General features: G+C 36.8%; 3 protein-coding genes across 5 annotated transcripts; 1 reads left to right on the forward strand and 2 right to left on the reverse strand.

Moving 5' to 3' along the window:
• The first annotated feature begins 676 nt into the window (after window positions 1-676).
• Window positions 677-3,270, forward strand: LOC113301810 (protein BASIC PENTACYSTEINE7-like). Its single transcript, XM_026550638.1, has 2 exons — window positions 677-987; window positions 1,872-3,270. Exon 2 carries the CDS (start codon window positions 1,950-1,952, stop codon window positions 3,012-3,014), a length of 1,065 nt encoding a protein of 354 aa, XP_026406423.1. The 5' UTR covers window positions 677-987; window positions 1,872-1,949; the 3' UTR covers window positions 3,015-3,270.
• A 523-nt stretch (window positions 3,271-3,793) lies between these two features.
• Window positions 3,794-7,056, reverse strand: LOC113301811 (phosphoribulokinase, chloroplastic). The gene is made up of 5 exons (XM_026550639.1): window positions 6,247-7,056; window positions 5,575-5,659; window positions 5,383-5,467; window positions 4,871-5,115; window positions 3,794-4,343 (listed from the first exon to the last, which is right to left on the reverse strand). The coding sequence occupies exons 1-5, from the start codon at window positions 6,786-6,788 to the stop codon at window positions 4,095-4,097; spliced, it is 1,206 nt and encodes a 401-aa protein (XP_026406424.1). The 5' UTR covers window positions 6,789-7,056; the 3' UTR covers window positions 3,794-4,094.
• Window positions 7,057-7,994: 938 nt separating this feature from the next.
• On the reverse strand, window positions 7,995-13,318 carry LOC113301813 (secretory carrier-associated membrane protein 4-like). 3 transcript variants are annotated; one of them, XM_026550640.1, is made up of 12 exons: window positions 13,135-13,318; window positions 11,706-11,816; window positions 11,544-11,606; window positions 11,391-11,424; window positions 11,154-11,276; window positions 10,659-10,721; window positions 10,455-10,548; window positions 9,575-9,620; window positions 9,417-9,484; window positions 9,168-9,216; window positions 9,006-9,071; window positions 7,995-8,378 (listed from the first exon to the last, which is right to left on the reverse strand). In XM_026550640.1, exons 1-12 carry the CDS (start codon window positions 13,192-13,194, stop codon window positions 8,346-8,348), a joined length of 810 nt encoding a protein of 269 aa, XP_026406425.1. In that variant the 5' UTR covers window positions 13,195-13,318; the 3' UTR covers window positions 7,995-8,345. The 3 variants fall into 3 exon arrangements, with proteins under 3 accessions (XP_026406425.1, XP_026406426.1, XP_026406427.1); XM_026550641.1 differs by having other exon boundaries at window positions 11,709-11,816; window positions 13,135-13,317; XM_026550642.1 differs by lacking the exon at window positions 11,706-11,816.
• Between the last annotated feature and the right edge of the window lie 1,526 nt (window positions 13,319-14,844).

Below are 14,844 nucleotides of genomic sequence, written 5' to 3' on the forward strand. Positions count from 1 at the left end.
GAGTACTAATGGGTTTATTTCACGGGTAAAGGACCCTTTACATTTAGTTAACCGATGGTGGAAGCATTTACTCGAGGGGGTGCTCTCGAACCAATGAATATTGTTTGTTCTGGTGTTTATTAGTAGTGGTATACAATTAGATTACGTGCTAATGAAGATCTTTGCACCTGTGCTCTCTTTTTATTATTTCTTTCTACCATATCCTCTATTGTGGGAAGGTTACACTTGCAACCGAAATGGAAACCAAGCTTTCATGGTTCAAACAAGTTGCCTATACTTCTGCCTTTACCACGCCATACCAAATCAAAAATTATCATCGATAGCCGTGCATAGCACGAGCTATATGCCAATTTTTTTTTTTAAAAATGATTTAATGCACCGCAACCCGTCACACTTAATAAAAAATCCTCATCTATGTGTCAGGTTATATGACAATTTTGTTAAAAGAAGGTAATTGGTATGAGAAGTTAAACATGCTCATGTTGTTAAAAGAAGGTAATTGTTGTACAGCTACAAAGCTAGTTGATCAAAAAATAAAATAGAAAATCAACCTTTAAGAAAACGTAACCCCGCCCATGTGTTATCCCCTTAGTCAGGTGGATAGGCGTTACTTAACACAAGAACCTAAAAAAAAGAATCGGAGAGATATCAGATATCAAAGAAAGTAGTTCCCACCATAGAGCACAGAGCTCTGACACACACATCAACAATGAAATTCATGGGATAAAAACAGTAGACAGAAGAAAAGACTTGTTTCTCCCTCTCTCTATACTTGGAATTGGAGGAATACATACATACATACATACACCAAGACTTCTTTTTTTTCTGAACCAATCCATCTCATACCCAGCACAAAAAAGAAAGAAAAACAACATAAGTTTTTCCTTTCCATTGAAGAAGATCAAAGCTACATCAAGTCATCAACAACACCAAGTCACTAACAGAGGGCTTCATCTTATATCAGATCTTTTTCCTTTTTGTTTACTCGTAAGCCTCTTTCTCACAGAATAGTTACTTAATGACTACAAAGATTCTTAATACTTGTATTTTTTTATTTATTCTTTTTTTTTTTTGCCTGCTATGAATAATTTGCTTATTTTCTTAATTTTAATTCCTGGGTTATTTCTATTTTCTTGAAATTGTTAGTTTTTATTGTGTAAATCTAAGGGTTTTTGGGTAGAATCTATGCGCTATAAATGGTCTGTAAGGTTGATTTTCCTTTCGTTTTGTTTATCAACTCAGTTTCTTATGCGGTTGTTTTTGGGTTTTCTACTTTTGAGGTTGAGGTTTTAGGTTAGGTTTTTAGGTTGATTTACTACATTTCTGCTTTGAATTTCAGGGTTCTTAGCTTGACGGGTAATTTTTTTGTGTTGTTCAGTGTATAAACTCGGTTGTAGGATTTATTTACGGCATGATCTTGTTGATATCTCGGTGGATTTTGTTGCTAATGTTTTTGATTTTTCTCTAACTCTTTGTGAAGACAAATTGCTGATGCTATTTCTAGGGTTTATTTTCAGGAACTCTGTTGTTCTGCTTCTAAAATTTAGGATTTTGACGGGCTTAGACCATGATCCAAGTGGTGCTGATTTTAGTGATTCTGCTTACAGTTCTAGGGGTTTATGTTGAATTTTTCGGTTCTGTTTATGTTGATATTATGTCACTTCAGTAACTTCAATCTGAAGTGGGATTTTCTATTCTTGCATTGCATTCGCCTTTGGTTGTGAATTCTTACTTTGGGAAATGTGTCTGCTTGTCTCCTGATTAGGGTTTTTCAACCATGAATAAACTGCAGTAGTATTTTATTAATGAATGAATGAATGTGTGTGTACCATCTCTGATTGTTATGTTCCATTGTTGAATATGAAATGCAGTACCTCAACTATATGGGTTCAATCTATTCCAACTGATCAAGAAATCTGTTCAAGGGTTTGTTAGCCTAATCAGCTTACATGGAGGAGAAAGTTGGACTAGGTATTCGTAATTGGGATTTTTCGAAGCAAACAGTTACAGATCATGCAGTTCTGAAACCTGTTTCCGGAATTCCAGTATCGAGTAGTACTACTACCGAGCATCAACCCCACCCGCACCATTATCACCAACACCAACACCACCAACATCAACAACACCAACACCAGCATCAACACCAGCACCACCAACAACAACAACATCAACTCCAACTCCAACATCAACACCAACACCAACACCAACATCTACAGCAACATCCGCATCCACATCCACAACCACTTCCGCATCTACAATTACAGGAACAGCAACATCAACATCATCAGGCTGCTTTTTTGAAAATGGGTATGTATCCGAACAGACATTCTATGATTTCTGAATCTGAAACAGATCTAAATGCTGTGGATTATGCCAATCATTGTTGGGTTCATCAAAGAAGTTTCCTCCCCCCAACAAAAGCCAGTCAAACTCCGATTCTTACTACTCATATAAACACTGAAACTGGTCTTCCTGTTATTCCAACTAGCTTGGGTATGCCAATAGATGGGCCAATCCAAGACGATGAATTCGGAACTAAATCCTCAAAGACTAAAAAGCAGAGTTCAGCGAAGAAATCTGAAAAAGTTGCTAAGGTTTTGAAAACAAAGGAACCAAAGAAGAAATCTGCAGCATCCACAAAGAAGAAGGGGAACTCGATTTCCACTGCAATTCGTGAGAAGAAGAATCTCGATATCATTATTGATGGATCTGCAATGGATTTTTCTCAGGTACCTACCCCTGTTTGTTCATGTACTGGTATGCCTCGTCAATGTTACAGATGGGGTGCTGGTGGGTGGCAATCTTCATGTTGCACTACAAATTTATCCGAATATCCTCTACCAATGAGTACTACGAGACCTGGCTCTCGTTTAGCTGGCAGGAAAATGAGTAATGGTGCTTACGGTAAGCTCTTGCAACGACTAACAGTTGAAGGGTACGATCTCTCTCATGCAATTGATCTGAAGGATCATTGGGCGAAACACGGTACTAATAAATTTGTTACAATTAAGTAATTCATGTATTAGAATCGGAGATTTGTAGTAGTATCGATATTTAACTTATTGGCATGCGTAAAAAAGTTAATGTGTTTTTCCGTATCTTCAAACAGAATGTGTTTTTCTTTTCTTTCATCTATGAATTAGAGACATTTCAGAACTGATGGTGTAAAAATGGCATGTTGTTGTAACCTAAGAAATTCTCTCCAGTTTTAATGGATCTGGAACTTGGTTGTTAATCTATTCGAAGATAAATATTGCTACTCCTCCCTCATTTATTGATTGGTTAGATTGCATTGCGGCTTTATGCACAGGTTTGAATGAGCTGAAAAATCACATTCGAGCTAATGGATGGTTTTCTTTTGTAACATAATATGAACGATTTGTCCGTGTCTATTTCTTTGAACTTCTGGATATCTTACATTTCCAGAAGATATCCAGAAGGTTGGCAATGATCCACCTAAACTTCTGAAAATTTAGGTGGATCATGTCAAGGTTAGCAATGCTGTCTGTTTCAATTTAATTCTCATCCGAGTATATTTGATTGGTTCTAATCTAGGTTGTACAATTCAGAATCACTCGCTGGATTTGCCTATATAAATGTCGTGAAAGGATTCCCCATATCCGTGCTTTGTGGATTTTATATGACTGTATTCTGTGAGGAGTTAGCTCAGATGGGCGTATAAATCTGAACTGTACCTCCTGCAATTACTGCATCTGTATCATTTATCAACCCCTGAAAGTAAGATATAATGATCTCGTTTAGTTGGAACTGAAAGTAGACATAAAAATGAAGATGGAAGGAAAAGCTTTTGAACCAAATGAGGATCGATACAAAGTAGCTGACTTTATGAAAGTTTCAAATATTTTGATCTTTTTAAACTGCATTTCATCTCCCTTGTGTCCTCGCTATATTACAAATCTCCACATGATAGTATTACAACATGAATTACATATAAGAGTGTTCTTAAATCTTATGAGTTGAAAGTAGAAACCCTAAAGAACTCCACAATGATGAAGTTGGAGAAGAAGAAGAAGAATGAAAACTTCGTAGAATAATTGTTTATTTGAAGTGATTCTGATCAAGTATTTCCGCCATCAAGCTTTGCTTGCTTCCAAAGCTCCAACTTTGCTTGCCAAAATCTGTTCATAAAGATCTCTGATCTTCAATCCAACCATGGTTTGGAAGAGACCAGTTCCATTGTTACTACCGGGGAAATCTGCGTGCTTCAACATCTGTTGGGTAACTTCTCCGTAGAACTTGGTAGAGATGTTGCTAAGATGACTCTCCACGTAAATCAGTTCGTCTAATCTGTCAAATTGTCCATCCATTTCCAACACAGACACCTGCAAGAGGAGATGCATGGTTCTTTTAACGTATCAAGAGAAAGACAACATATCTACTAGATGATGCGCTGGATACTTCAATCCAGTACCTAAAAAGCTGATCACATTTTGGAAATATGATTTGTTGAGATGGGGAAATCTCAAACCCACCTATCCGGACACCTCTAGCTAAGTTCGCTATTGCACCAGTTGGTTCAGTTCAGTAACAAAGGCGACAGAGGAAGCTGACATCTATCTGGAAGTGTGGACGCTTCAAATGCAGTGAACCTAAGAGACTTTTACGAGGCATTGCACTAGCAAACTCACTCTTTTCTCATTTATTCGTTAGATTTTAGAAGTTGAGGTCTTGAAGTGTTATCGACAACCATAACTAGGATACCTATGCTTGGGTTTTGGTCTAGACACCCCCCTGTAATGCCACAACCTGGCTACCAGGGTCTACCTATAGAGGAACATGAGTCTCCAGACAATACGAGAGCTTCCATATCTATTAGATTTGGCGTGAGAAAGTTTGTAGAAATCTTTACCTCATTGTCGAAGTAAGAGTCGGGACCATAGTTGAACTTGATGCCTGGGTACGAACAAGTGAGTTTCCTTCCACAAGGAATCCATGAAATGGTGGAACCTTCATCGAACAAGTAAACTGGACTGAAATATTTTACACCTTCTTTCATGATCAATCTAACCCTCAAAACTTTTCCTTCGTTGTCATCTGGAATCAACGTTGTTGGTAAAACTTCTATAACTGCATCTGCATATTGCTTTTGTGGATCTGTAAACCAAAAATATTGAAGGCTTAGAAATGCAAGCAGTTAAACTAAAATCTAATACAGTTCAACTTCATACAAAGATCGGTTTCTTAAGCAATAGCCTTAGTGGGATATTCTTTGTTCTCATTAGTAGCTCAAGTACCAAGCCAAAGATACGGACAATTCACACGAGAGTCTATGTCTCTCTTGTGCATGCAAATCTTTTGTATAATGTCCATAGACACATTTCATCATTAATGCTTTCTTTTTGTGGTTCACAATAATATTACCAATGTAAGCATCAAAATCAGGCTTTCGGGCTTCGATACTAGCTTTAATACTTTCAAGACTGTGACCACGTTCGGCCATATCCCTCTGCAACGTATAGGAATGATAATCAGAGACTGAAGCTTATCATAATAGTATCTAGCATGAAGGACAGTCATAGAAAACTGTCGATTACAGTATTCCATCTTTTTTACCTGAATTTTCCATGCAAACTTGACTTCGTTACTAATGTCCAAGTAGATGCTGAAGTCGAGGAGGTCTCTAACCCGAGAGTCGTACCTGATTAAGATTATTATTTTCATAAAATTAGTGACTGATTTGCTAAATCATCAAAATATATGTACACTCAACACATTCATTTGCATCTTTTCACCAAAATAAATAAGAATGGAGATGCAGTGGATCGAACCCTGTACCTTCGCAAGCTTATTGCTTATTCCCATTATAACATAGGCGTGTTACTGGGGTGTAAAATTAAGCTAGATAATGAAATGAATGGACAAGCTATCAATCATGCTACAAACTCTGACGTTATTATCTTTCTCTCCAACCTTTCAAAACAAACTACAGATAAACTAAACTGAAAACATCAGATAAATTTAAAACCTTCTAAATAAGAAAAGGAAAATACTACAATTACAAGAAACTAGAGATTAGAAGACTGACTTTCTGCAAATTTCCGTAGAATATTCAATAAAGCCTCCTTATAAAAGCCGATCAAAAAAAAAAGCTTCCTTATAAAATTTAGTTGCTTCAAAACCCTTAACAAACTGGAAGCCAGAAAAGAAAAACGGCGAAGAAGAAAGAAATAAGCATCAGTAGTGCAGTGCATGCATGAATCGAAAAATAAATGAATTGGTACTCACATTGGGTGAAGACCTTCGATGACAAGAATCTTAGGAGGCTGGATAAGTTCTGGAGGATCTAAAAGACCAGATACATGATTGTAGATAGGTTTCTCAACAGCAATACCGTTTTTAAGAGCTTTAACTTGCTCATACATTAGGTCAAAATCATTAGCTCTTGGGTCAAGAGCAGTAACACCCTTTTCTTTTCTTCCGGTTCTATCAAGTGAATGATAATCATCTAAACATATGACTGTTGTTGTATCACTAATCAAAGTATTTGAATCTGGGTTACCACCCCTTGGTGGTTCTGCTGCACCACCAAATACACTTGTTAATCTTCTCATAAAAGTACTTTTACCACATCCTGAATCAGCTGCCAATCCTATCACAATTGTTTTTGAATCTCCAGCTGAGCATGAGAAGTAAGAATTTCTTCTGGTTGATAATGATGATTTCTTGGTGAAGAAAAATACTTGTTTTTGATGGAAACCAAGGTTGGTTTTAGTTGTTGTTGATATTGTGTTCAAAGACTGAGTTGTATAAACAGTACAGATTGCCATTTTGGTGGAACTTTGAAAGTCTCTTTAGAGAAGAGAATTCTAATATATTTTGTGAATTCTGGTTTCACTTCTCAGTGGGGGTATACATTTATGTTTTAATTTGTAGAAAGAAAAACAGACACTAAAAGTAGTTTTGAGAGGAGATAAAAAAACAAAACAAAAAAAGTTCAGAAATGGTGATGTTTTTGTTTATTTTTACTATTTAACATTCTCTTTCAGGTTGAGTTTATTAGTTACTGGCCATATACAGCACAGCTTATAACAAAAGTGGAGGTGATATGAAGATGAGTAGGAAGAGAGGCCAGTAAGTAAAAAATTGTAACTTTGTATAATTCACAGAAAATTGTGAAATGATTTTTTTTTTTTTTTTTTCTGAAAAAGAAGTTATGGTTGTTGATTAGGGTGATGTTTTTGATGACCACATAACAGATGGGGAAGATGGGTGGTGATTCTCTTTCATTTTGGATATCGGATTGACAGGTGGAAGATAAAGGATGGTTAGTTAGAGATGAGGGAAGTGAAAGGATAGTGTTATAGGATGGTGAGAGTGTCTTCTTCTTCTTATATTCATTTCAGTTCATTCAAGTGAAAGAGTCTGAGAGGTAAAACACCTAGGCGCAGAGCAGTTGATAGTTCCGTCGGACCCATCGAAGTATCTTCTGTGAATTCGGTTCCATACTGCTGTTTGTGATAAGAAACGTGTGCTTCCCTTCCTATGAGAGAAGAGTTAAAAGTGAACGTTGTATATGTTCTAAGCCCAATGTCACAATGTACAATACATACAGCCAAAACAGAAAGAGAACGTTACCAAAATTTGTGTACTCTAGGTGAATCAGAATCAGCTTGTGTTGTCCGATATCTCGTTCAAAATTCATGAAGCTTAGTGGCTATAGCTTATAAGCTACTTCATGTCATCTAGAGTTTTACGTCAAAAACTGGCCTTCGCGCACGTTCATCTACTTCATCTTACGTTAAAAATAGCTAAGTCAAGTTCTTGACCCCTGCCACTCGATCTCTTACATACTGATTGGAGAAACGGTTTCATGCACTAGGAAACCATGGGACTGAATAATCCTGCCTGGTTGTCCCTTCCAACTTGGACGTTGGAAAACTCGGAGTAGGAGGCAACCAACAACATACACAGTCAATCTATATTATAATTACACGAAGAATGGGTGCCTTTAATATATTGGCAATACAATCAACTCCAGCAAATCCAGTGAATAATCTTATACCACTATAACCATAGTAAGTTCACGTGGTTAACTAGGTAGACATGAATTAAGTACCATATCATTCAAAAACATTTACGGTTCAACAATTTACTGAACATGCCCTAATTCCAAATGTAAACCTAATTTATAAATTCTTCTATAACAAGACTCGAACATCAAATTACAGAACCAAAAAAAGAAAAAAGAACCTGCCTTGTCACCCAAAATACATTCATAATCACACGAAATAGATAACTTGTCTCGAAGAGAAAGTAAAGAATATACTGATAGCTTTTTGCAACATGAACACCGACTGGAATATTGATTAGAGCTTAGGAATTCTTCACTTATTACCTCTGAAATACATGTAAACTTTCTGTACAGGAAAACAGAAAAATATATATCAAAATCAAACGCTATATACAGAAAGGATGCAGAAAGCAAAGACATGGTTTGACGATGAACAATTTCTTACGCTCGACTAGGACTCTCCCAATGTGATTGGTCAGAATTCAAATAGTGAGAAATGCTCAAGAAGATGTAATGTAAACTCCAACCTAATTCTTTAAAGTACGATGCCATGATGAGTAGGTCTACACATGTCAGTCGATGAAACCACTCTTTAAAAGTCCTGAACTTCATCAGGATACACCGAGAAACATATTTTATACTTTTTATTACTTTTACTTGACAAATTTTTAAAAATTACACCTGGAATGGAAATCCATCTAATTTAGGTTAAGAGTGTGTGAGCACAAATGCAGAAGGTCGTAAAAGTCAATCTAGTGTTCCATCCAGCGCAATGATTTTTTACAAACTACTGCTTCTTCCTAGAACTTCACTGAGGAATCTATATAAGAATACATCATAAACTGATAAATAAAAAATTAGCACGAGATTCATATATTACTTCGGAACTCAAATTCAGAAAGCATCCACCAGAAGACTCGGGGGTAATATGTATACATACATAAGTAAAGTGATGATGACAATTGGAACTAACCTGAAGTACCCAAAAGCTTAGAAGTGTTTCCAAGCAAAAAAAACCAAACCCAACCAAATAGAAGATCTGCAAGAAGACAGATTAATAGAGACAAGTTAAGTTATCAACCAAAAAGTAAAGCAAGGAGCATCAGAAATGAAGGTAGATGGCTCAGCAACTTACCCCAGGCAGCACATGGTCGGAGAAGACTGATATCGCAGAAAGAATACCCCTGAAATTAAGAATAAATTAGCCTCACAAAAGAATAAAAAATCATTTTAAGATCCATACTCTTAAAATTTTATCGGATCTAGATAAATTTTAAGTTTCGTGAATGGAGCACATGACCTCTATAGGGAATCGCTTTTCCCCACTCAACCTACTTCACAAATCTAGAGAGGGACACAAAAAATATCGAAGTACAAAACTTACGTAAACGATTTCCCCTGGAAAACAATCGGAGGGGCAATAGCAGCAACAATGCAGAAACCAATGTGCATCTGCACCGGGAAAATGCAATCAGTACAACAAATTAGATTCACTAAGGGTATATGCAAGGATTACTTGAATGGAGGGTTAAGAAAACTTACCAGGTAAAACAGGAAAAACCAACTAAATTTCAGGGCACTATCTGTCCTGTGAAGCAGAAAATCAGAAATCATCATCCCGCAAGTTCAATAAATCATATTTAGTATGTTTAAACTCTAGTAGTTAAGGATACCAAGATCACACAATTACGGACTCAAAAAAGAAAAATATTCCTCAGAGGGTGCTTTGGAGAATGAACAGTCCATCTAGGTCTACTTTTTTTGGAAGCAGCCTCGAGAAAACTGCAAAAGTTATTACTTCACAGAATGAAGCCTTCAAATGCCTAACTGCTAATGCAATGAGGGGAGCAATTGCTGATTACCTGGATGATGCATATGAAATTTGGGACTTCCTTTTTGGACCCCTTAGAAGAGTTATGGTGCATAATAGTAATCCGAAGGAAGGAGCAACCTTTGGTTAAACTAGGTCAAGCAAATTTTCATTGTCAGGATTTGAGATATAGAAGGCTAGAAAAGCAATCTTTTTTAAGACGAGAGAAATGCAACTGGTTAATGGTTATTTTGGGGCCAAAACCCAAAACCTTGTAGTTGCTCAACTCCTTTGACTTTGTATTACAATCATGAGCTGCAGTTCAAGACTTGTGAGAAAGGTTCACTGACGCCAGTATGCTCGATATATGATTTCCGTTCTCTTTCTTACAAATAGTAATCCTACATCTAATCCAAAGAGATATACAAACTTTTTTGTTTATATGTATCTGATAGAACATAACTCTTCTTCTGAAAAAGTGTTTTATTTCTTTGTGGGTGTAGTCAGAGTAAAGGAAAAAGGCATTTCTTAAATAACAGCAGATACTAAATACCCTAAGAAATAGAAGAAAGTACATTGGAAATTCAAGAGATTCATGATACAACAGCATACCTCATCGCGCGATAGAGTGGCCTGTACCACAGCACGTATGAAAGAGGGCATCCAAGAAGTGCATAGATAATAGCAAGGAAAAATATTTTAACACCTGCAAATAGTGAACCTTCTCTAAGAAGAAGCTCTTAACTAAATGAAATCCTGTGACATAATCTTTTTTTGAATTAAGCAACTTATAAGGTCTAAAAAGCAAAAGCTCACCTCCCCCTCTAATCCAGCAGACAGACACAGCAATAACATTGAATGCAAGACAAAAGACTATACCTGCAAAAACAATATGAACAGTGTTTTGTAAACTATATTCTGGATAATGATGCACCACATAGGAATGGAATATATTAGTCGGCCGCAAAAAAAATAAATTTAAATCCTTGTAAATTTGCCAGACACTGTTAAGAGAAGCATGAAAATTATATGGTTCGTATATTTTTTAAGACACGATGTAGGGTGACTCAGTGACATAAATTCATCAGTTTAGCTAGAATTACACATTCTGGAAACTCACCACTCCAACTCGTCTAACTATAGAGTTTTTCACTTTTTCTTTATATAACGGTATTATCCAAAAGGTGAAGAACCAGGCATCCCTCAAAAACGAACAAGTAACACCTTATTGTGCCCGTGTCTGTGCTCATGTTCATTAAGTAAAGTAGCAACTAGTTTTCCAAAAAGAGTATTCTCCCAGGTATCACATACCTAACCAACTTGCAAAAGCCAGATACTGCAACCTTTGAGCATGGATCGGTATTTCATTAGCTATATCATGATGAATAACTGGAAAAAACGGAGGCCAGTTTCTATCATCTGAGGGGACACCAGCTGTATTATTAAGACAGAGAAACAAATTCAACCCATTAAAAATTTGAAGAATAAAAGGAAACTTAAGATTAGAAATAAGAAACAGCATTGGGTTAGTTCACGTCTGTAGCATGCCTCTGGTAACAGCATCTTCTCTTCTTTTGATATCCTGCAATGAAGAAGCAACTTGTGAAAACTAATCGCAACACTCTCAAAAGTCAAAAGAAACAACAAATACTATTTAAGTATGTTGACTAGCATATAAACAGCTTATGTGTGCAAGTTTACCTGTTCTCTCCTTTTCAAATCTGCTTCCCAAGATGCAAGCTCCCTTTCTTTATCCTTAGAATCCTGTTTGGCATTCACAGTATGCCTTTAGGTAAATAAACTGACGTCCCAAGAGTAGCTATAAGATACTGTGTTTATTAAACTAAGAATATAAATGCTTACAACCATTGCATCCAGTGGTATATCCACATTGGCGTCATGTTTTCGACCAAAACCTAGTGCTTCAGGGACCAATGATGCAAGGCGTGACTTTGAAGCAGGTGCAGCAGAATTCTAGAAAGTCCGAAATCAGATCAGAGCACCGACAAGAAATATGAGGAAGAGCATATCATCCTCTACACTAATAGTTCATTCATATATATATATATATATATAAAAGTAAAAAACAGTTGGTTGCTGCACCAAAATAAGAACCAATCTGTACATAATTTCTCTCCCGGGAGGGGAATTACGATGACTGAGTAATCCAACTAATGTAAAAAAAGAAAAATGGCATGGTGGGGGTGGGGGGGTCGAATATTAAATCTGTGATGCTACTATTTCCCTCCTCTGCGTACTAAAGCAGAAGCTGGAGAACTACTTGATGCCAAAAAGTATCTGAAAGCTAACAACCTTTTCCGAAAAGATGTCTGAGGGTTAACCAACTTGCCGCCATCCAATACAATAACATTCTACAGCATCACTATAATCGAATTTAATAACAGAATAATGGGAACACTTTTTATTTATTGTGAAGTATCATTCTTTATTGTAGACAAGTGAGATGATTTATGAGTGTGTATCTGAGACTGAAACATTCTCTTCACTGTTAGTTGTGTCCATTCTGCAATAACTTCCATACGGGTGAATTATCATAACTTTTTAATTTTCAAAAGACTGAGAATCCTTTTGTTCAAAACTTCAAACAGGTGGGATAGGGTATAAAGAAACTCGCCCAGTGCCCCGCCCTCATTGATCAGCAGCATCCTCACTTTTCCAAGTGACTGGAGACTGAGACCGACTAAATTGATTGGACTCCGCATGCCAACAAATACTACGTATGGTTGGCCCTTTCTTTCCCATCATTCACGCCTTCCAGCAGAGATGGACAGTCTAAACCTTTGCCCTATTGGCTTCAATTTTGATAAAGGAGCAACAAGTCGATTTTCAAATCCAGCATAGGCTTTGCTCACTCTTATCTACCCTAGGAAACTCAACTGGGTAGTAAAACTCGTTCGAGATGTTTACTAACTCGTAAAAAACTCATTATCAATTAATTTCACCTATTTACTAACAAGACTTGCTAAGTTCATTGTCGAGTTTGCAATATTCTGTTCTAACATAACCAACATTTTAAACCCAAAATACTGATTAGCCATAATGAACCTAATCTAACCTTCTGTTCTAACATAACCTACATTTTAAACCCAAAATACTGATTAGCCATAATAAACCTAATCTCGTTCGTGAATCGGCATCAAATGTTTTTTTCCCACGGAAAAAACAAAACAAGATCTAAGTAACAAAAGAACTACTAAAAGTAGCAAAATAGACAAGATTTTAGTAGATGAAATCGAAAACCAAAAGAGAGAGAGATCTAAGGGTGTATTACCGCAAAAGGATTGACCTCTTCTTCTTGATCGAAAGGGTTAGGATCACCTCTGCGATTCATCCCTTATGAGCGTAGAGAACGGAAGGATTGGGGATTTTTTTCGAGAAAAGTTTTCAAAAGAAACTGATAAAGTTGGAGAGAGAGAGAGAGAGAGAGAGAGAGAGAGAGAGAGAGAGAGAGAGGGAGTACTGTTTACTACTACGGACTGAACTCGACTAGAAGAATATATATATATGATGAAAAAGCAGCGCTGAGTTTTCAAAATCGTACCCGTTCGTTTACTAGTGATTATTTATTTACTTTTGTATCCCTAGAGCAAGTGTCTCCACCTAAAAATGCCGCTGCAGTTTTCTTAAGCCAGCAACATGGTGGTTTCTATGGGCAATTCCATGAGCCACAAGTGCTTCAGTCATATAAGTTTCCACTAGTAACTACAAACAACAACAATCCATCCGATTGGCAACGAAGACTTAGGATTTTCTCTATTCAACTCTTATTATTTCCCACACATTGCAAGAGTGTTTGACATGCTAATGCTTCACAAGATTAAGGAAAAGACAGAATAACAAATGCCAAAGCTATGCAAACTTAATCCATTTCATTGCATGAAGGGGAAGGCAACAGCTTTTCCATACAAAGGATTTTACAAGCTTATTCACTCGAATGTAAATTTCAACCTGCTAACAAGGGGTTCTTCTAGCAAAACAAAAACTATTAAACTTATTATTCTCCTAAGTTATTTATAGTGTTGTAGCGGTGGCAAAATTGTGTGCCAACAGGTGCACAGGTTTATGGACATCCATATATCCGTAGCAGTTCCTATAGTTGCCAATGTGCGTAACCGTTACGTTTTTTTGTTGTCCGCCGATTGTTGCTACACATTGTTCTTAGTAGTTATGCTTGCCAAATTAAGATTATAAACCTTGTTCACAACCTTTCCAATCCATATTCATACTCAGCAACGCGTGTGATGTGCATAACTGATTCATGACCGTCAACCTGGGCCATTCTTGCACCATCATGGCATTATGGTTGGTATGGCCACTTTACACACTTGGACATTATCATATAAGTAAAATCATGCCATTCCAAGTCTTAGTGTGTTGTTTAGATCGGCTTCATATGGTATGTGCATCACTTGTATTCTTTTTGGTCGATTATATAATATGCAACACCAGCGTGATTGTTATCGCCACTGTTGCGCATGTATTTTTCAAGATCTTTGGCGAAGCCTTTGACCAATGCATAAGTCGTTCCCTGATATGTGTTGAGTCTTTAATTCAATTCCCTGAGCTTGGATGACTCGGAATTCGCGGATATGCATCATCGCAACATTGCATGTTGCATATGTCAATGATATTGCTTGTCTTTAGCTATGAAGCTTCATGTTGTCGACCAATGCGCTTCATGTTGTACCACTAACTTTCCGGTGTAGCACTATCATTTTGCTTCATTGGTTATACCGGTCATAGCAAGCACTATGTTGAGCTTGAGCTAGACCAAAGTTAGGTATTTTTGGGTTCAATTTAGGTCGTACCTACAGAGTATGTCAAAAAAAATCATTTGTTATACTCGGTAGCCTGAAAAACTAGTCGCGACACCGTGGAAAAAGTGTATAATGACAGACTTTCTATTGATCGATATTCCGGATAGCGTCAGCGATGCTCGATAGAAAGTTGGTCGTTAAAGGCTAGTTTTTAACGGCTATTT

Source organism: Papaver somniferum, chromosome 8 (assembly GCF_003573695.1).
Source record: "Papaver somniferum cultivar HN1 chromosome 8, ASM357369v1, whole genome shotgun sequence".
Classification (NCBI taxonomy): Eukaryota; Viridiplantae; Streptophyta; class Magnoliopsida; order Ranunculales; family Papaveraceae; genus Papaver; species Papaver somniferum.